At 41.1% G+C, this 22,712-nt stretch overlaps 1 protein-coding gene across 1 annotated transcript; it reads left to right on the plus strand.

The window, feature by feature from the left end:
- The first annotated feature begins 10,368 nt into the window (after positions 1 to 10,368).
- Positions 10,369 to 19,695, plus strand: LOC140341791 (extracellular tyrosine-protein kinase PKDCC-like). Its single transcript, XM_072427665.1, has 7 exons — positions 10,369 to 10,890; positions 13,933 to 14,055; positions 15,966 to 16,237; positions 16,348 to 16,427; positions 16,987 to 17,088; positions 17,671 to 17,850; positions 19,455 to 19,695. Exons 1-7 carry the CDS (start codon positions 10,369 to 10,371, stop codon positions 19,565 to 19,567), a joined length of 1,392 nt encoding a protein of 463 aa, XP_072283766.1. The 3' UTR covers positions 19,568 to 19,695.
- Positions 19,696 to 22,712: the final 3,017 nt, after the last annotated feature.

Consider the following 22,712-nt stretch of genomic DNA (forward strand, 5'->3'; position numbering starts at 1 on the left):
AACTTTGATAAGTGTTTTTTATTATATCTGTATAGAAAGAAAACAACATTACACATTGGTCCGCCCAGACATTCAGCTGATAACTTTCTACAAACTCTGCCTCTGCTGCACTTGTATTGCTTGAATTCTTTACAGTTATCTACACCAGTGGTCGCTAACTTTTTAAGACCTACGGACCACTAAACTTTCGGTCTCCGGAGAGCCGTGTGTCACTCAAAGGTAAAGAAACTTCCCCCATAGTGACGTCATGATAACACAACCTGCCCCGAGCCTACGATCAGTACGGGAGACATGGTTCGCAGCTCTGGCCGGTGGGGGGCCCCCCACCGGCCAAAGCTGCGGACCACCAAAATGTTCTCGCTGACCACAGGTTGGCGACCGCTGATCTTCACTATATTAACTACAGAACTACATTCTCTCCATGCTATTGAGATGAAGAGAGGGAGGTATTCTATGGTCCTAGCACAATTCCTGTACTAGGCTGATGGTGTTGTTACCCAAAAACAGGAATTGTGTTACTGGCTGATGGTGTCCAAATAAATGTACAAAAAGGAATGCAGCCACCATAAGAAATGATGGCCGCTGTTCTTCAGGACCATCAGGATCTAGGAACAGGGAAGGGAGAAAAGTGCCTGGCACCATTGATGGTTGGTTAAAACAATAAGAGCTTTTACACAATGCTGCAGTGCCACATACGTCTCTATTCCACACAGTGCCACATGCCTCTGAATTTTATACATAGATAACTCACTATCCAGTTACAGGGTGGGACAAAAACTGTAAGGGTTTCTCAACTGCAGCTGAAAGAATATCTTCTGCCCTGCCAGATAGGTCTGTGTTGTTTGGAAGAACTGTGTCTAAGTCTCTATAATGGCTTTTTGGTGGAATATTGCATAGAACTTGTCAGCAAGGCCTTAAAAAGACTTGGAAACCACTCAAACATGCAAAAACTAAACCCAACAAGTGCGTTATGGAGAACCTGTTCAAGGGTCTCAGTCTCTTAACTCATGAAGACTTGAGGAAGGCAAAGTGGTCCACCTAGCCAGAGCCAGGTGGATTGGGATCTTTAGGTATTTGCCATAGCAGATCAACTAAATACTTGGTGAGAACTCCTTAAAAGTGGGAACCATGCAGTTGCTGATGAACACCCTTAGGCCACAGATCTTTCCCCAGACATGAGGATAGGTCCAAGAACCCGCACTCTCCCGTCTCCAGATCTGGCTTTAAGATTTGGTGTGGGAAGAGGGAACAGGAAAAAATGTCTGAGGCTGTGACCATGTGCCGATGGGGTCACGTCTGGGCAGCCAGTCTCAGGGGCACAAGCATTTTGGGCTTTCGGATTTTCTATCTTTTGGCCAGACTGGTCTTATCAGGGGAACTGTAGGGAATGTCATGGAACCCCCAATAAACTCTGATGTCTTTTGGCCATTTGTGGGTCATTGATCGTTGATCACTGGCTGATGATGTCAGCATTGGTGTATTATCCAGTGGATTTCAATGCAGAATCTAATATAAATTACATTTACCAAAACATTTAAAAAATGACATCTTTATGACTTAATTGAAGAGTCCCCGTGCTACATCATAGCATTCTCAGTTCAGTGATCGTTGCCTTAAGTTGCTCTTTAAGAATCTTAGTTGTAACGTTTTTCTGTTTGGAAGGTACACACTATGCTATAAGGACAGAAATTAAATACATGAAATAAAAGCGGCCAATGTAATGATTCATATTAAGACATATTGTGCCCAAAGCAAGATTAATCTTAGATTTTACACAAGTTCCTTATCTGATTACCTATGGTTTGTGTGCAGCTGAAAGTGCATTACATACAGAGACAGGCGAGATGAAATGATTGTACTGATCCTGAAAAATAGAGCGGCCAGTGAGATATGGTGCAATGGGAGATCTTAAAGAAACCCTCGGAGAACAAAGAGCTCCATGGAAATTTAACATGTTATGTTACTTTATTTTCTTATTTTTTTTCTTTCTCTCTCCATGACCTCAGAAAACATAGAAACTCCATGGAAATTCAACATTCCATTCCCTTTTCTCTTCTCTTTTTCCTGCTTCTCTTTTCATCTTCCCTTTTCTTTTGTTCCTCTTCTTTCTTTTTCTCCTTTTCTCTTCTCATGTTTTTCTCTTTTTCCTTGTATTCTTCTTTTTTTTTCCTTTATTTTCCTCTTCTCTTTTTCTTTTTGCCTCCTCTCTTTTTTCTCTTCTCTTTTCCTTGTCTCTTCTCTTTTCCTCTTCTAAATTGTTCTTTTTTTCTCTTCTCTTTTTTCTTCTTCTCTTTTTTTCTAATTTCCTCTTTGCTTTTTCTCTCCTCCTTTCCTCTTCCACTTTTCTTTTCTCTCTCCCTTTTCTCTTTTCTTTTTCTCCGCTCCCTTCTTTCTCTCTTTTAATCTTCTTCTTTATTTTTATTTTTTCCTTTCCTTTCTTTTCATCTTCTCTTTTCTTTTTCTTTTTACCTCTTCCCTTTTTTCTCTTCTCTTTTCCTCGTCTCCTTTTTTTCCACTTTTTTTTTTTTTCCACTTTTTCCACTGTATTCTTCTTTTTTTTTTTTTGCTTCTTTTTTCTCTTTTCCTCTTTGTTTTCTCTTCTCTTTTCCTCTTCCAATTTCCTTTTCTCTCTTCCTATTCTCTTTTCTTTTTCTCTTCTGCCTTCTTCTTTTCTTTTCCTCTTCTCTTTTTCTTTTCTATTTTCCCTTTAAAATTTGAAAGGTGGCCATAAAATACCTTTCATTTTTAGGACTATGGATCAGAGCAGACATTAGTAATTGGACAAGGTTCTGTAAACAATGTAATTGCTGACAAACCTAAATCTGATGGGAATACCAACAGTCTGCAGATAGCCTAAATATTTATATTTCTGCTCAATAACAGCTCAGTATGGTCCTAAACTGATTTGCTTTTATTTATTGATTTTACTGAAATAAAATAAACATAGAGCTGAAAACAAACAATATTTATGTTTGAATATATTTTAGTTTATTGTGTGTCATTTGGGCAGCCCCTGTATTGGATAAGGTTGCTGTCTGGGGGTTCTGGTGTTCGTGAAACTCCCGATAGATAAGACATAAAAACAAATGGACGTTCCACATGATAGGGGGACAGATGTGACTGCTGCATATGGCATTTTATCCAGGACTTTGTATCTCTGGTGTTTAATTGGAGGTTTATGTGTGTACAGTGGATGGGGGTAAGAAAGATAAATTAGTTATTAATAAAGTCACAGTTTCTCAAAACAAAACTGAAATGTTGATCAAAAGTTAACTCCACCCAGAGGTAAATTGTGGCTGAAGCCATGTTACTATCCATAAAGCAAAGATGACTTTTGTAAAGTATGAATTAGGTGGATAGATCAGACAACAAACCATTGGAATGATTAGGCTTTGAAGGAAGCATGCATCGCCTGACTAATGTTACTTACAAGGGGTTTTGGTACCAGGGGAGCAACCCTTGTGGCCCTGGCATCTTATACTCTTCCTCTAGCAAGAGCCCCTTTGTAGCTGCTTCTCTACCATTCCTCCGCCATGCAGTGTAGCACAGCAGTGGAAAAATAAAGGAAATTCTCCTGTGTTGGGTCGCCATCTTTCATGCAACCGCCTGCTGTGAATTCCATGGTGGGTGTTGTGTCATGGTAGCTGCACTTGGTATGGAAAGGGCGGAAACATGGTGACCACACTGGTTATATAGGGAAAAAATAAGTCAGGGTGGTATTACTGGTTAAGAAGAGTGGAAAATATGTCAGGGTGGCTAACCTGATAATAAAGGGGGGAAAGGTTTTAGGGTAGCTACTCTAGTCTTGAGAAGTGGAAAAGGTGTTGGGGGTCACACTGGTTATGAAGAGTGGAAAAGGTGTCAGAATGGCCACACTGGTTTCCGGGTAATTTCTCGGGTGCCGGGGGTCACATTGGTTATGAAGGGAAAAAGGGTGCCAGGGGGGTCACATTGGTTATGAAGGGTGGAAAAGGTGACAGAGTGTCTGATTTGATTATGAAGATGCATAAGGAGTCAGGATAGGCACACTGGAAGGGGGAAAAGATTTCTGGGTAACTATTCTGGTCCTGAAGAGTGGAAAAGGTGTTGAGGGTCAGACCAGTTAAAAAGAGTGGATGAGGTGTCAAGGTGGTATCACTCATTAAAGAGAGTGGAAAACATGTCAGGGTGGCCACATTGGTTATGAAGGGGGAAAAGATTTCCGGGTAATTTCTTTGGTCTTAAAGAGTGGAAAAGTGTTGGGGGTCACACTGGTTATGAAGAGTGGAAAAGGTGGCAAAGTGGCCGCTTTATATATGGAGAGGGAAAATGAATCAGGGTGGCAAACAGGTTATGAAGGAGGAAAAGGTGTCCGGGTGGCATCACTGGGTATGGAAGAGTGGCAGAAGGTTTCCGGGTGGTTACACTGATCTTGAAGACTGGAAAAAGTTTTATGGCTTCTGGTTATGAAGGGGTAAAAGGTTTTCCAGGTAGCTACTTTGGTCTTGAAAAGTGGGAAAGGTGTTGGGGGGTCACACTGGTTATAAAGAGTGGAAAGGGTATCAGGGTGGCATCACTGGTTAAAAAGAGGGGAAAACATGTCAGGGTAGCCACATTGGTATGAAGAGAGAAATGGTGCCAGGGTGGCATCACTGGTTTAGAAAAAGGAAAAAAGTTTCAGGACAGCCGCACTGATTATGAAGAAGGATATGGGTGTCAGGGTGGGTACACTGGTTAGAAGAAGTAACGAGGGAGGTGTTAGGTACCACTAAATGACTGACCCATTAAAAGGACCATTGTAGTACCCTGTCTGTACATTGCTGCTTCCTTTCTATTATAATTAAATTACTGTTTGGAGAAATAACTGTTGAATGTCTATAAAGGGTTTTACAGTCTTCCTACACAAAGATTTCACAAGATCCCATTTACAAGGTGTGAAGGAATTATCTCTGAATGGACACGATCAATTCTTCCTTATCTCAACATCTCTCATTGTATTCTGGACCCTTCTCTCTGCCCAGCAGGTATATTACCCAGACAATCCCCCCTCCCCTCCTCCATCACCTCTCATTACATACAACTAATGTATATTCATTAGGACATTTCCCAATTCTGATGCTAATCATATCCATGGGGCGTGATCCTCGGGGCAGCAAATCTCTTTATGAAGGATGCACAGACACATTGTCCAGGGGGCATTTTGTTGATTGAGCAGAAAGGAAAAAAAAAAAAACAATTCCGGCTCAATTAGCAAATTAATGAAAATGAGACAACGAGATCTCCAAATACTTAGCCCAGGAATATAACTATATGGTCTCGTTCATTCAGGTGAATCCAGGACTTGATTAGTGACTAGGTGGGCACAGGATCCAGTGCTCGCCCCAATGTGTATTGACTTGGTGCCTGACATTTAATCAACATGTATGGGTTGCACTTTACAGGCAAAATAATACAAAAAGACCATGTGGATACTAGATGATTACAGCCTCTCACATAGGTCTAGAACAGGCAGGGGCAAACTATGGCCCGTGGGCCAAATACGGCCCTTTGCGCTTTTTATTCCGGCTCATCAAATATTGGTACAAAATTTCCACTGGCTAAAAAGTGTGACCAACAACGTTGTTCCTATTGAAATGTAATGCAATTTAAATGTATGTTTTCTTTTATTAATTTAATTACCAGCTTTTACACGTAGTTTATATAAGTTCATGCAAACACTCTCCAATCATCTGATACTGGCCTAGCCCACCTGTCCGATTTTAAAACTCATTGTAGCCCCTGAGCCAACAAGTTTGCCTACCCTTGGTCCAGAACATCTTAACAACCACCAGAGACAAATTTATATCCCAATGCACTGCCAGACCTCTGTAGAGAGACTACTGCTTCCACACAAAGAACAAGGGTCCTTCTTTGTAGCATGCCGACAGGGGGATAGACTTTTCTTTTCTGACTTTGCACGCCTTTTGAAAACCTGGAATGTTTTTTAATGATTAACACCAAATGTTTATTCAGATTTTTATTGTTTTTTGGTCTGTTTCCGGCATACATATTAAAACTAGATGTTATAACTTGGGAACTCTGCTGACGGGCATCATTAGCTCAGGCTAAGTGAGCACATGAACGCACAGCTTCCTCTCTCTAGTAAACACATCGGATTGATCTACAAGAGCTCACCTCCCATTCTGCTAATAATTAATGGTGTGATACAATAAATAAGTGGGAATTGTCACCATAGGACATTAAAAGCAGCCAAATCGCAATATATTGAATTTTATTTATGGATCAGAACCTCTTGAAGTTAAATCTGCTATAAAAAGGATTCAAACATTTCCTTCTGAAAAATGTAATCAGATGGCTGGAAAGTTTTCTATATCTTAACAACTACCAACAGGATTTTAAAACTGGGAGCTCATGCTTTTGGCTTGGATGGATGATGTCCCCTTCTCCTAGTTCAATACTGAGCTTATAATACTTATCCAAAATGCCGGAAGTTCTGGTTGGGGTGGCCAGCATCCATAGATTGATCACCTGCAAGGCAACCTAGGCAGGAGCGGACCGTTTGGATGTGCAGGGTGCAAAGTTACAACCTGCATGCTGGGGAATAGGGCAATTAGTTCTTCCACCGACTTCTTTCAGGTCTATCCTGGACGAATTATTATTATTAAACAGGATTTATATAGCGCCAACATATTACACAGCGCTGTACATTAAACAATCTCTATGTTGCGCTGCTGACTGGGGCGGGCTGTGAGTCTCACCTAGCCCTTTCAGCAACAACATATGTTGTGTTATCTTCATTATCTCCTGGATTGTAAGCTCTTTGGGGCAGGGTCCTCTCCTCCTGTGTCACTGTGTTTATTCATCTGTCATTTGCAACCCCTATTTAATGTACAGCGCTGTGTAATATGTTGTCGCTATATAAATCCTGTTTAATAATAATATTAATAATTACCAGTGACTCTGGAATTTAAACTACACAGTTTGGTGTCCCCCTGGAACATAACAACAACACACATCCCCTGAAGAAGCCAAGCGGCGAAACGCGTTGGGCGCCAAGACCCCTGTACCTGTACCACCAGTAGTCACCTGGATTGATAAACAACTCATTATCTGTATACCCTTAACGTTACATCTGATCTCTGTCTATCTATCATCCAATGAATCATTGAATTCAACGTTCTGTTGTGTCTTACCAAAAACCCCTCTTCTCTTTTGTTTCATAACTCCCACCCTCCACAGGGTTTGGAACTAGTTTGATAGCTTTTCAATTAGCCTGGAACAAATTTAGATCTGAAAAGTTGAAGAAAGGGTATATGCATTTTGTTCCAGGCCAATGATTTAAAGTACTAAACCCAGAGAATCAGCATGACAGCCAGGGAAGTAGCATTTCGGGAAGGTGAAGTCAGTAACATTACATTTCATCCAGGTTTAATTTAATGGAGAACTGGATTTCTGGAGAACCAGGAGGCTATAAAGAAGAGCACATGTCTGCATTCACATACCAAGGCTAAATAATACTAATGTTTAGTCCATGTATATTTGGGTCACCTTTTTGGCCCTTCACCCCTCTGGAGCCAGCCCCAAAATAAAAAAAAAACGATACGCTTATTTGAATGCATGTAAATAAATAGGGATACAGCTAAAGTTGTGCTGTGTTAATGTTGTGTTGCTGTTCATGTTAAGGTTGACCATTAAATAAACCCAAACATTGGAAGCACAAAGTGCCACCAACCTGATCTCCATATGGCATCCAGTTCCTGCCTGATTCTACAGTTTTGGGCACCTCTTGGATTTAGGTGGATTCTGTAATGTCTGCCCCTTTTCTGCAAAGCACTGATAGTTTTTAACTCTCCTAGATTGTAAGCTTTTCTGGCCAGGGTCCTCTCCTCCTTCTGTGTCACTGTCTGTATTCCTCTGTCATTGCAACCCCTATTTATTGTAATATGTTGGCGCTATATAAATCCTGTTTAGTATTATTATTATTATTAATAATAATAACAATAACACTAATAATAATAATAAAATTAACAATAATAACAATAATAATAACAATAAATTATTATTATTAATAATAATAATAATAATAATAATAATAATAATAATAATAATAATAACACATGAGGAGCAAATGCAACCAATGGTTATGGTTAGAAGTTGGGTACACAGCGTACACACATGATCTAACGCATTTGCTCAGAGCAACCAATCATACTCCAGATAGCAGTGAAATTTTGCTGATAAATGAGCAAATTTGTGATTACCATGATCAACACCATTTTTTTAGTATTTCAAATGAAGTCCATAGGCTCATAGTTTTTAATGGCTGTAGTAGTCCTGCCAGTGGTCAGACAGAAAGGGGTGGTAGCAACTTCCTTCTTTTCATTGTATTCTCTATGGGTATTTTATTGGTTTTGTTAATGATTTGCATCTTTTGTGACCTTTGTTTGTAAATGTTTGCTGTTTTCTATGGGTAATTAGTTTAATAATTAGCAAGGTGTTAGCACATCACAGGTCAGGTGAATTATAGAAGAAGTTTTATTGTAAAAAGATAATGAAGTTTTTTTTTTAGACCTTAACAAATAAAAACAAGATAATTAAATTTACCTTGACATAGGGAGATATGGAGGTTCATGATTCCCATTTGGATGATATTCTCTTCTCTTAGTTCAATACTAAGTTTGTAATTTTTCAAAAATATTATTTTATTAAACTAATATTAAATAAGATTTATATAGCGACAACATATTACGCAGCGCTGTACATTAAATAAGGGTTGTAAATGACAGACAGATACAGACAGTGACACAGGAGGAGAAGGGGACCCTGTCCCAAAGAGCTTACAATCTAGGAATGCCGGTAGTTCTGGTTGGGGTGGAAAGCATCCTTAGATGGATCATCTACAAGGCAACTTAAGCAGGAGACCGGGTCCCAGTGGATATGCAGGGTGCAACATGCATGCTAAGGTACAGGGCAATTGGTCCAAGCTGGGTTCCTGCGCTTGTATGCAGTTGGTGTGTGATGATAACTTTGCTGGTACAGACAATGGCAATTATATAGCCCATTGCAATCCTTATCAGTGTTAGTAAAAGAAAATGGGGAAAGGTGGTGGCGTGTGTGGTAGTGGAGAGGAACAGGTTGTGGTAGGGGGTATAGCTGTCCCATTTATCCCTAATCTATCTCAGGTTCATTAAAATGAATGCCGCTGTAACATTGGCATAAGGTTTTTGAATACAAGATTAAGTGGAAGACTTAACCAACAGTGAGGCCCCTATGCAGAACTGATTTGGGGCCCCCTTGCCAAACTGATTTGTCCCCTATTCACTGAGGAGGATCTAGGGCCTATGTCATCCCCTAATCATGTAAAAATAAACTAAGCTACCCTTTTGACTTTTTTTTACATGGGTAAATTAACTTCCAGGTCTTCTGGAAACTGCTACGATTACTAAACCCGCAGCTCACAGTATATTAGGATGGTGGTCAGTGGGAAGAACTCCTCTTACATTGCTGGCCATTGGGAAGAATGTCACCCTTACAGATAGCTAAAACATAATTGGTGTCACTTAAACTGAACTGAGGCACAAATTTCTTATTTATCAATTTAATGTACCGCGCTGCGTAATTGTAATGTTGGTGCTATATAAATTCTCTTTTTTTGCTGTAGAGGTTGCAAGGGGTTTCTTGATATTATTATTATTAATAATAATATTTTAGTAATATTAGTAGTAATAATAATAATAATAATAATATCAAGAAACCCCTTGCAACCTCTACAGCAAATATTCTTCAAAATGTAATACCAAAAGTCCTCCAGCAGAGAGCGCTTTGCAGCAACAAAAAGTCTTCATCTCACCCAAACCTTTATTTTATAAAATCTGTACAGTTATACAAAAATAAATATATTGACATATAAATACTTAAACATTGTATTTTTAAAAACTAATATTCATAACAACAATAATAATAATAATAATATACAAGTAAAATTGTTTTTTTAGCCAGAAACAAGAAAACAAATGCAGCCACAATACCTATGGACTGGTAAGCTGTATTATGTATTACATTTTTGGGCTTAAATATGTATTATACATTATTATATTAACTCCAAAACCTTCAGAACCCTGTCATTAATTGGTGATACAGTGTGTAATATGACATTCAGAAATATGCCCCTATGTGCTTGTCCTGCATTGTCCACTGAGTGGCAGCAGAGAGCCAACCATAGCAATAGGGGCAGCCTGACCCCAGGTAAGGATTGCATTAATAGACCCTCCTCATTGGGTGTCACTGAGCCCATCAACCCTCCCATTAGGCAAACAGGGGCAGGCATTCCTCTCCTAATTAGCTCATTTACAGTATAGACAGAGGTGAGAAGCTGGTCACAGCAGCACAATGAATGGACACATTATTTTCTTGGCAGCTGCACTATCATCTATTGGCATTTTTGTCAAATTTTCACCCCATGGAAAAGGTCCTTATAATGACAAGTACATGTCATTGCTGGCATCCCTTCGTAGCACCAACCTGCAGAAAGAAATCATGGAACGGCACCGGGATTTAATGTTCTTCCATAAAACTTTACTGGACTTACAAAAGTTAGGTCCAGAGGACGAGACGCAGAGGATTCTGGGAGCGGAGATGGACCTATCCGTACCTGGGATGCTGACCTGCAAGAACCTTTCTCATTTATCTGGAATTAATTATATCGGGTCTGGATTTACCAAATTGGTTCTGAAGGGAACTTTAGTAAATGGTAGGGATATTGCACTTAAGACGGTGCACAGCGAAGGGAACGATGTGAAAAACTGCGTGCAGGTGTACGGCGATCATGTTGGCTGCCACCGATTGGCGACGTATAAACTGCAGAAGGAGATCGCACTGATGCAGATTTTGCAGCACCCCGGCATCATCCAGGTAGGTAACTGAATAAATAAATCATGTGCATACAAAATACTCATTATCAAAAATTACTTATACCTGCAATATCCAAAGGTCACCTGAAAAAAAAAATGTCATTCTATTTTAGGTTTTCAGTCTTGCAGGATCTGCTGTGCATAGTGGAGCTCTAAAAATGTATAAATATGGAAAGATTCATAATAAACAGGACTTATATAGCGCCAACATATTACACAGCGCTGTACATTAAATAGGGGTTGAAAATGACATACAGATACTGACGGTGACACTGGAGGAAAGGACCCTGCCCCGCAGAGCTTACAATCTAGTTCTCTTTTTGCAACATATTACTTATAGTGTATATAGCGCCTACATCTACAGCAGCGATGCACAAAGTGGAGAGGTTGCAGGGGGTTTTAAATGAACAGTTTGTGCTTCTCAGGTCAGTGTAAGTGACACCAATGATCATTTGGCATCATCTGTAAGGGTGACGTTCTTCCCAATAGCAATGTAAGTGGAATTCTTGGCACTGTCCATTAGGTAATGCCTAATACATTGGGCATATCATAAATATTAGTAGGGCTTCCTGAAAGTTTTTTCTAGCGTTCCCCCAAGGAAAAAATGCTGCTTTAAAAAATCCATAGACTCCATAGAGAAATGGCATTTTCAAATTTACTTTGCTCTCCCCCCAGGAGCAAATACTTCTTTGTGTTTACCCCCAACTGCTGCAGATCAGCATATCTTAAAGCTGGCCTTGCATGAAAATACAGGGGCCCCTTATGTTGCACCCAACCAGGGCCCGAATACAAATGCTAAGCCAAAGAGCCCGAGGCAGGGAGCACAGGTGGTGGGCTGACAACTTTGCTGTTAATTGCATTGCGGTGATTTAATGATGTCTAGTGTACAAAAGCAGTGCGGTTATCATCAGGATCTATAGATAAGAAACTTTGCAACAAATTTGCAAAATAGGATTTGCTTGAAATGTTAACAGTGAAGCCAAACAGATTCAGGGTAGGCTACGTACACATGTGCAATAACTGTCATTAGATTGTTAGATGTTTGTTAACAAAAAAATTGCACAGCGAAATTCCTCGTTCGTCGGTGTCATTGTGCATTTTCTTTTGTTAAGGATTATTGGACGGTTGGTTGTTAGTCATTTGTTTCCAACAATAATAATTGCACGTGTGTACGTAGCCTTAGGCTCGGATGATATTTATGTGACCATGTGGCTGCATAGGTGTGCATGGTACGGTATGAAGCAATGAGTTGTGGCTGCCCATTCTCCTAACGCATGGCGGCGCAGTGCATGATCCATCTGATTTACAATTGCACCGTAATGTGTTACCATGCATTCTGTTTGTGTTTGGCACGGTGCACACGGACGGTTTTGGACAAAATGGGACCATAGGCAATTATAAAGAAGAGACCCCAAATGCACAACATTCCAACTCCCTGCACCCCCGCTATTCCGCCAGCCGGAGACTTGGAGAAAGTGTGGAGTTTTGGCAATTGTCCAGTTTGGCTTGCCCTAAAACCAGCCATGAAGGAACGTCGGGTGCCATTTAGAATGACTGGCACCACCGTGCACCAACAAGTGCCGCATGCACTTGGCATAAGTGTGAATGGTCGTAAAATGGGTGCATGTAGTTTGTTTTTATCAGATCCATTGTACTCAGCCCTAAACACTCCAATACAAGTTAAACAATCCATAAAAGTTGTAAACTGAACAAGGAGATCATTAGTAACTGTGCAGCCAGCCACCCCTGCAATAATGTTGTCATTAATCCCAAAGCACTTTGAATTGGATGGGAAGGTGTTAAATGACCTCACTTGTAGGGACATTTGTAGGGTGGTTGGTCACCCCCAGTACCGTGTCTCTGCCTGACCTCTGTCAGTTCTGTTCCCTAGGTAAACGCTGGGTCCTCCATGTGTGACAACACTTTGAGGAAGACCCGGTGCCTCTGATCAGATTCCAGACATTCCTTCTCCGTCAATCTCTAGATATATGGTGTTACAGTACATCTAAAGGCTAAACTTCTTTTCACTTTACTTTTCCATGGAATGCAGAAGTGTTTATGGCTGTCTGTGCCCCTGCTGGGGAGATTCTCTGTCCTGACAACCATTGAAAGTGATGAGAAAAATAGTTGTCACCATGACAGAAGCAGAGGATCTTCCAATGGAGACATGTGGGGCTGATGATCACCCTAAGAGAGAAACTACCAGTGCATTATCGCAACATTGGTGAAATGCAATGCCATTCCTTTCCAATGGTAGCCCAACGCATTGTGCATAGCATTGCTCCTAGATTGTAAGCTCTTCTGGGCAGGGTCCTCTCCTCCTCCTGTGTCTGTATACGTCTGTCACTTGCAACCCCTATTTTATGTACAGAACTGCGTAATATGTTGGTGCTATATAAATCCTGTCTATTAATAATAATAATAATAATAATAATAATATTATTTGCTCCATAATACTGTGCACTGCACGCTCCTTTTTCTGTTTTGGTGAAAACTGTAACGTATTGGATTTCCAATCACAGCAACAGGGGATCGGATATTTTTTAAGGTTTGGGGACAGGTTATGTCTTTGGCGCTTTGATAGTGTTGCAGAGTGCATTTTATTTATTTTGAATGGCAATGCATCACAATGCAGGACAAAGCATGCATCCATTGTTTCCATTGCAGCATTGCACAAATGGGTCGCATGTTTAAAATTCATATCATTTAAATAGTTAGAACACCTATGTCTAGTACCAAATATCCCTGTGACTATGCAAGTCAACTGGGGATATTCTTTGGATATGTAAATTGTGTAATTATGTATGAAACGAGTATGTATCAATACATAATTAATATTTAAACCATACTTCTGATCCATAAACCTCTTTCTTTTGTCTCCTTCATTATTTATAAGGGTTGCATGTTTAATGCACTGCATGTTGGTGTTCTGTATAGCATAAAATGCGCTGAATGACAATGAGATCCTCCTAATGATTAATGATGTAGTGATGATGAGTTTAGCTCATGCTCTATAATGACAATTCCTCTTTTCTCTCCGCAGCTCCATGGACAGTGCTACATGAATAGTGAACCATTGGACATCAGGGTCACAGCCATGCTGGATTTGGGGTCTCCTCTTGATATGATTCAGCTCCTGCAGGCCCCCTGGGAAGAGCGATTTAAAGTAAGGGCAAGCAAACAATGGCAATTGATTCAGTGGCTCTCATAGCTCCCACACTAAGGGTTAGGATTAACCCTAGATTGACTCCTAGATTGTAAGCTCTTCAGGGCAGGGTCCTCTCCTCCTCCCGTGTCACTGTCTGTATTCGTCTGGTATTTGCTATGTAATGTACAGCGCTGCGTAATATGTTGGTGCTATATAAATCCTGTTTATTAATATTATTACCCATTCACAGCTGGGAGTGGGATGCAACCTGTGGATTTTGGAAGGCATGCAATGCTGACCCCCCTGCTGTGATGTGGTTAATGAGTCAGGATTTTCAATGAGCAGAAGGGATTAGTGGAGTGGTCTGTGCAAACAACTTGTGAGTGGCCTGGGACACAATGGGGGAGAGCTGGCTGTTGACAATACTCTGTTCAATCAATCAGTCCTTGATGGGGGGGGTTGTGTTTACATTCATGACACTGGAAAAGGTCAGGGATCAGCCAAAAGCCCCATACAGAGGCTTTTACATTGCTTGTGTCGATCATTGGTGATCGCCTTGGGTGCAAACCTTGCAACAGTACGGCCGTGCCATCTTATTAGTGATTCGCTGTGCTGGATTGCTAAACATCTCTTTGTAGTTCTCTACATTGGCTTCCATTTCACTACAGTGCTTGTCCCACTTACATTTCTGACCTGATAGAAAAATCCCCCCCTAGCCAAACTCTATGCTCCTCCAATGACCTACTAATGACTTCCTCTCTCATAACCTCATCACACGCATGGCTCCAAGACTTTTCTAGAGCTGCCCCGACTCTCTGGAATGGTCTTCCTCGTCCTAGTCAGCTTGCTCCTCATTTAAAAGAGCCCTCAAAACCCATTTTTTCAAACTTGCCTACCCATCTTTTTCTGTCTTTTGAAACCGTCACTACTTCCCACCATTCCATATCTCCCTCCTATTGTGTTTAATTCCCCCACCTACTAGATTGTAAGCTCTTCAGGGCAGGATCCTCTCCTCCTCCTGTATCACTGTCTGTCATTTGTACCCCTATTTAATGTACACCGCTGCATAATATGCTGGCGCCATATAAATCCTGTTTAATAATAAAATACAAGGATCCCAAAAAACATGCAGTCAGGTAATTGTCTTCCCCCAAATTAACCTTAGACTGTATTAATGACATATGACTATGGTAGGGACATTAGATTGGGAGCTCCCTAGAAGGAAAGCTAGTCACATGACTATGGACTTTGTACAGCGCTGTGTAATATGATGGTGCTGTATAAATACTGTGTAATATAAATAATAAAAGGAGAGATTTCCCATGGCTTCCTATCTAAATGACACAGAAAAAGCAGTATTAGGTGTCACTGAGACAGGAAGACACAAAAAGGGCAAAAGGCTTGAGTTTCATCCAAAAAAGAAATGTAAAATTTTGCAGCTTATCTGTCCCTAGATGTGGTGGCTGCATTAGTTTTCTTTTGTCAGGCTAAGAATGTTTTTGGCATTTTACAGAATTGCATTGTGGTGTTCCTGTAGTTTAAATCAATGGAGCAGCCGGGGTGACAACCATAGGCTCCTCCATAGGCCCTGATTTATGAAAGCTGTCCAAGGCTGGAGAGAATACATTTTCATCAGAGAAGCTGGGTGATCCAGCAAACCTGGAATGCATCTGATCCAGGATTCAAAACCTTTGCTAGCAAATAGCAATGATTTTTAAAAATCCATTCCATGTTTTCTGGATCACACAGCTTCACGTCTGAAAGTGTATTCTCTCCAGCCTTGGAGAGCTTTCATAAATCAGGGCCTATGGACAGATTGCCCAGTGTGGTACACTAAGGAGATTTCACCCGCATGCTGGCGTTGCAGATTTAGGGTAAAAATAACAGCAGCAATTCTTTACCATATATATGTCTGTATTTGTCCTCAGGTCTGTCTGGAACTAGTGCGGTTGCTGCATTATTTGGCAAATTCCCCCTTGGGTTCTGTGGCCCTTTTGGATTTTCAGCCACGGCAGTTTGTTCTGGTGGAAGGAAGTCTAAAGCTGACGGATTTGGATGACGCCATAAGAAAAGAGAAATCTTGCAGGACGGATGCTGATTGCACCCTCACCTTCCCCGTCAGGAGTTTCGGGGTCACATGCTCACCTGGAGGGACCTGCATGGGAGCCAATGAAAAGAGGAATCTCTACAATGCTTACAGGTAATAGAAGTCAAAGCTGAATTCAGAAATCTAAAAAATGCTCAAATATTCTGTAATGTCATTTGAATTTATTGTTTCAGGATTTAATGCAGAGAATTTTGTCTTTACAGATTTTTCTTTACTTACCTTTTACCCCACGCTTCACCTCCTGCTCTCCGACCTCTCCTACAGGACATCATGAATGCAACAGGTAAGGCGAAAATTGTTGTGTGCAGTCCATAGAAGTGTGTGTTTGTGGGGCCCCATGTGTATAGCTTGGTGTGATTGGTGGTGTGCATAGGGCCCCTTGTGCATGAATCCGTGTTCAGGGATTGTTGTGTAGGACCCAATATGCATGGGAGCACGATGGCTCACGAGGTAGCACTCTGGCCTTTGCAACCTAGGTTTGAATCTCGGCCAGGAAACTATCTGCATGGAGTTTGCAGGTTCTCCCTGTGTTTGTGTGGGTTTTCTCCGGGTACTCCGGTTTCGTCCCACATTCCAAAAAACATGCAGTTAGGTTATTTGGCTTCCACTCAAAAATTGACCTTAGACTAAGTTAATGACATATGACTACGGTAGGGACATTAGATTGTGAGCTCCTTTGAGGTACAGTTAGTCACATGACTATAAACTTTGTACAGCACTGCGTATTATGCTGGCGCTATATAAATACATTATATTAATAATAAATGGCAGCATGTGCAAAGCGCCCTTTGCAGTGCTCCGTCCTGCTGACAGACGCCATAAAACCTCCGCTCTGATTACAGGTGATTTACGCTTCGGGATTCACGAGACCCTGAAGGCCTTTGAAGATGTGCTGAGCTTTTACAAGTCAGGAATGAACCAGAGCTCGACCCTGGATCCTAAAGGTCAGTTCCAAAGTATCCATCTCTCCTTTTTGAAGTTTTTAAACTCACAGACTATACAAAATCAGAAAATGCAACATTACATTTAATGCAACATTTGCTGCAATGATCCGCCATATTTGCTGCTTTATATCCAGCTCAATAATTGGGTGGGTTCACTCCAGAACTTTCTCCTTGGTTGTCCTTTAATAGGAAATCTGGACGTCAGTAAAATCTGTAAATCCCAAACATTTGTGAAAAGTATTACCAGGCAGATGTAAAAGACATGAATTATTCTAACTCTATGTTTATTATTATATTGGTATATGTCATTTTACATAAAGCATTGTAAGGCTTCGATCAGAATTTGGATGTTACATGTACCTTCTCATCCTATTTAATGTACAGGGCTGCGTAATATGTTGGCGCTATATATATCCTGTTTATTAATATTAATATTAATAATAATCCATGGCCCTGTTTTCCTGACGTTCATCTTTGTACTCCCTTTAAATATGCAATCCTTTAATCTGTAATCTTTCTTTATTATATTCAAATAATTGGTTGTTATTATATTTGATGTAAATTCCTGATTTCCTATTCCAGAATACTCCATGCTGAAAGGATTTCGTATCAATGAGACGAGCAATGATTTTCGATGTTGGCCCTCCTATGACCACCAGCGATGCCTGTTGTCCATGCACAATGCTGCCGAGGCAGCTGAATTTTGCAGAAGTCACTCCGGCTGCCAGAAGTTTACGATTGGCCAGCAAAGGACATGGACGGGTGAGTGTTGTAAAATCTCCCACTAAACTGTTTGGGGTCACTTTTTTTCAAACGGTATATAAACCTTAACAATAAACTTTTTTTCTTTCCTCCCTTTTGGTGGGTTAAGTCTTATCCCCTTATGCCATGGAAATACTTGACGCTTCCTGTCCTTGGGTGACCTCAACATACAACCAATTAGCGTTGTTACCCTGGCAGGATCTATGCAGTAGATTCCAACAGACATCTATTAGGTTGTCACCCAAGGGCAGAGCAGTTTTCAGAGATAGGGAAATGTCCGGTAGCCCTTGCACACTTCCTGTCTGAGGGTGACAACTCCTCCATAGACACAGTAGTGAGTGAGTGTTGTCATTCTAGTAGCACCTATGCAGTAGATTTCCATAAACATCTATTGGAATATTTCCTAAAGTCAGATTGCTTTCGTTTTACAGGGCAAGGAAGGTGTTCTGTGGGCCTTGCAAACTTCCTATTCTAGGGTGACAACGCAACTCTTAGACACAATTCAACCCATTGCATTGTTGAGCCAGCAGTACCTATGCTGCATATTCTAAAAGACACCTGTTAGGTTGTCACCCAAGGTCAGAGTTTCCAAGTCTTGTAGATCTTGCATACTTCCTGTCTTAAGCTACCTACACATGTCCAATGGTTCTCGCCCAAAAATCGTCTCAGGGCCGATATTATACGTGAATCTGTTGTGTACAGCCCCTCGTTTATCGTCCGAACGAACGTCCTGTTGGATCCACGATGAACGACGAACGATCCTAATGCAAGAGAAGGGGGAGAGTGCACAGCAGGGTGCCGCTCCGTCGTTTTCCCCCTCCCCTCTTTATAAAGCAGAACAGTGCCGTATGTCCAGCACTTCTTCATGCATTGTTCTGTCATTATAAATGGAAAGGATCGTGAAAGATCCTTTCCAACGACAATATTAACCACAATAACTGCTCCTCCATACATACAGTGTGTTAGCATTGTCACCCTAGCAGTACCTATCATAGATTCCATATCAGGTTATCACCTGATCAGAACAGTTTCCTTTTTATTTCAGAATTCTTGGCCAAGTCTCTGTTTTGTGTATATTCTCCATTGCCATCATCACTTTTATACATCAGACTGTTCCGGATAGCCATAGCAGGCGTCACCGACTTTTCTCAGCTCTTAAGATCCATATCTAGTTTATTCCCAGTCCTCTCCAAAAAGCGTGATGTCTCTCATAGATATCCACGGCCCAGAAAAAGGACATTTTAAAAAGTCTTTCATTGAATGCCAGCTCTGGATGGGCTCACGGTGCCGGCGTTATGTTGGACCTCGTAGCGTTTTCCAATCTTGTGGGGGGACTTTTAGAGGAATACCTAAAACATGTCTCATATGCCTCTTGTCCCCATCCGCAGGGTCACTCAAATGTGGAAGTTGATCCGCACGTCTTAACGTACTGATAGCCATCTCAGAGACAGGGAAATTTGTTGTTTTTCTGGGAAATTCAGCCCCAGGACATTCTCTGTCCTTCTAAATTCCAGCGCCGGACTGCTGTCCATTTTGAATTATGTAAAGTGAACCTGTCATTCGAAATTGTGCCTGAACGTATATTCTGTATTGTGTTTTCGCAGGTCGATATCTTGTGTCGTTTGCAAGCAAAGAAGCCCAGCTTATTCCACATGAGAATTCGTCTGTTTACGTCAGACTGGCAAGCAACAATGGCAGTCATGTTGTACAAAACTGAAGTTTGGTTGGTCGGCAGTCACCGCACTGAATACGTGTAGCCTTCCGGCTTGCATACAGGAAAAACTTTATGAACTTTGCAAAAGTATGTTTGCCATAATAGCCATCTAGCCATATTAAGATCCTTATATGTTGGAGTCATGTGATGCTAGGAGAACTTTCTGGTGGAAACTTACCTGTGACGGGAATGAAGACATTTACCAACTGGTGGAGTAACGTGATGCGCTCTATAATGCCATACAGGTTTAGTCTAATTTTGGCAGCAAAGGAAGGGCACAAGGTGTGTGTCCTTCCTGTATTATCCAGGAATCCTATCTTTGGTGAATTTTAAAAATCTGGAGCGTGTCCCATCCCTTGACCAAAAAAAGCAAAGAACTAGGCTCCAGTATTCTCAAACTTTGATAAGGCAGACATCAAATGTATTGTTGCAACTACAGGGATGTGCGATCGGCCAGAGGTTTATCTAGAGTCACTGGGATTACAGATTGATAATTCTTTCTTGGTTTGGTGGGTTGTGGTGAATGGGCGTTCTTAGCTGGTAGAGCAATTCCAATACAGAACGAGAATCCTCCATGCTAACTAGTTATGTGACCCCTGACGGTCTGCGTTCAGCTACACTAAATCGAGCACTACCAGGTCTGTGATGCCCTTAGTAAGGCTACGTACACACGTGCAATAATTATCATTGGAAATTAATGACTATCGAGCGATCGTTCGATAATCGTTGCACAACTATGGGCAACAACACCAATGAACAAGGAATGTGACTGGAAACAAACGACTGTCCTGGCAGATCTGACTGGGCGATTCCTGTTTGCTGTTCATTGTGTGTACGGTTGTTCAGTGATCGTGGATTGTTCTGTGGTACACTTTCTCCTGTACATGTCACTTCCTGCAACGTTTAAACGATCGTATCTAGGGTGTGTACATTATTGGTGGAATATATATGAAGGACCGTATCGTTTCAGGATGTACAATTGTGCACAATACGATTGTTCAAAATATTTGTGAATAATCATTGATCGGTCGTTAATCGTTCTTTTCTAATGACAATTATTGCGCGTGTGTACGCAGCCTAAGAGCCACCAGGTGCACCGGCTCCCCCTCGGCCGCTTTGGTGACTGTAGGTAACCTCGGGCCCATTGCGCATCCCTACAACGGCACCAATACATCGGTAGTCACCAGTATTGCCTGGGGTTGCCCTGCATCTGATCCTTATTACTGTCTCACCATGCCTGGCTTTGCGTCTCTGTATCTTAATGGCTGACTTGGTAGATCCAGGGCTTTGCTTCCTTGTGCCCGAACCTCCAGCAAGGAGAACACCGAGCAGCAATGGTGACCCCACCAAATCAGAGCAGGTTCTGCCATAGGCCAGTTACACATAAAGTAGATTTTTACTACAAAAATGATCAGATTACAAGAGAATTCTGCAGCCGACCGATCCTAAGGGACCATTTTCTAAATTCTGATTGGCTGTGGATAGATCAGTCGTGCTATATATTAAACCAAAGCACACAATTGCCCCACGTTTAGCAACAGTTAAGTATATGTGATCGGAATGTCATATTGTACACATGTTGGCAATGTTTTGTGACTTACAATCAATCATTTAGTTATTGGAATATTGATCAGATCGGTTGGTTGGGTGCAATATTTGCAGCAGATCTCCTCAGGCTTTATATCTCATACTGCATATATACAGCTTTTGAGGCTGTTGGCACACAGGTGCTTGGGCACCCCAATATACCAGGAAATGCTGCAAATTTTCAAAAATGGAGATTTTTCAAAATACAGCCCAAGCACAACATGCTCAAAGGGGCCGAAGTCATCCAACCTGCTAGGATTGCCCATTGGAATGATTTAATGCAACCCCAGGGGTTCTGAGCATATTGCTCAGAACTAATATTATTATTATTATTATTATTAATAAACAGGATTTATATAGCGCCAACATATTACGCAGCGCTGTACATTAAATAGGGATTGCAAATGACAGACTAATACAGACAGTGATACAGGAGGAGAGGACCCTGCCCCGAAGAGCTTACAATCTAGGAGGTGGGGGAATTTCACACACAATAGGATGCGAGATATGTAGTGGTGGGAAGTAGTGATGGTTTCAAATGACAGAAGAAGCCGGGTAGGCAAGTTTGAAAAAATGGGTTTTGAGTGCTCTTTTAAATGAGCAGAAAGTAGGAGCAAGCCGAATAGGACGAGGTACTACCAATCAGAAACCTTCTGTTATATCATACCTGGACTCTGATTGGTTACTGCGTGCAGCGCAGGCGTTTTTGTTTCCTCCAGTTTTGTTGTATCAGGACAATTATAGCATCTTTCTAGGTGTGGGAAATGTATAACCTTATAGGTTTAAAAAAATGTGCTTTCAGTGAAAGTAAATATTAAGATTGAATGTTATAATAAATCTTTTTTATGTAAATTGAGTTTGACATTTTTTTTGTAATATTATATTTGCAGAAATAAAACTTTTTTTAATGAATGCATTTACATTTATCATGCCATCTTCCCTAATCATGCTGCGGCAATTCCGATAAAAAAAATAGCTTGAGGTCAAAACTGAAAAAATACCATGTGTTCTACAAGTGCTGCAAAATGACAGTTGATAGTGAGTCTGCACTGCATGAGGGCATCAGAAATGGGCATGTTACCTTAAGTTTAAAAATCACTGGCACCGTCCCAGCCTCTCCCCTGCACCTCTGAATATTAATCAGGGTTACACCATTAATTATTAGCAGAATGGGAGGTGAGCTTGTGTAGTTCCATCTGCTGTGTTTACTGGAGGGAGAAGGCTGTGCATTCATGTGCTCACTTGTGTACAGATTTAGCCAGAGCTAATGATGCCCGTCAGCAGAGTTTGCAAGTTATAACTTTTATTTTTAATACGTATGCCCGAAACAAACAATTAAAGCCTGATTAAACATTCAGTGTGAATTCAAGTGTATCCAAAGTCTTACAGTTAGTTGTCTTTATAATGAGTAGAAGAGCCTATGCCCAGCCTGCATGCTACAAAGAAGTGGTCTCTCCGCAGAGATCTAGCAGTTGGCCTAGGGGGCAGTAGAGTTTACATTTGGCTCTGGTGAAGATAAGTCCTCTAGACCTGTGTGAGGGGCAAAAACCATCCAAAATCT

Source organism: Pyxicephalus adspersus, chromosome 12 (genome assembly GCF_032062135.1).
Source record: "Pyxicephalus adspersus chromosome 12, UCB_Pads_2.0, whole genome shotgun sequence".
NCBI lineage: Eukaryota > Metazoa > Chordata > Amphibia > Anura > Pyxicephalidae > Pyxicephalus > Pyxicephalus adspersus.

What these genes read in the sequence shown, in the direction of transcription:
- LOC140341791 (XM_072427665.1), top strand. Translation starts at nt 10,369, where the DNA reads ATGAATGGACACATTATTTTCTTGGCAGCTGCACTATCATCTATTGGC. An exon ending in CCTGGGAAGAGCGATTTAAA is followed by an intron (nt 14,056 to 15,965) that starts GTAAGGGCAAGC and finishes ATTTGTCCTCAG; the next exon opens with GTCTGTCTGGAACTAGTGCG. An exon ending in AATCTCTACAATGCTTACAG is followed by an intron (nt 16,238 to 16,347) that starts GTAATAGAAGTC and finishes TTGTCTTTACAG; the next exon opens with ATTTTTCTTTACTTACCTTT.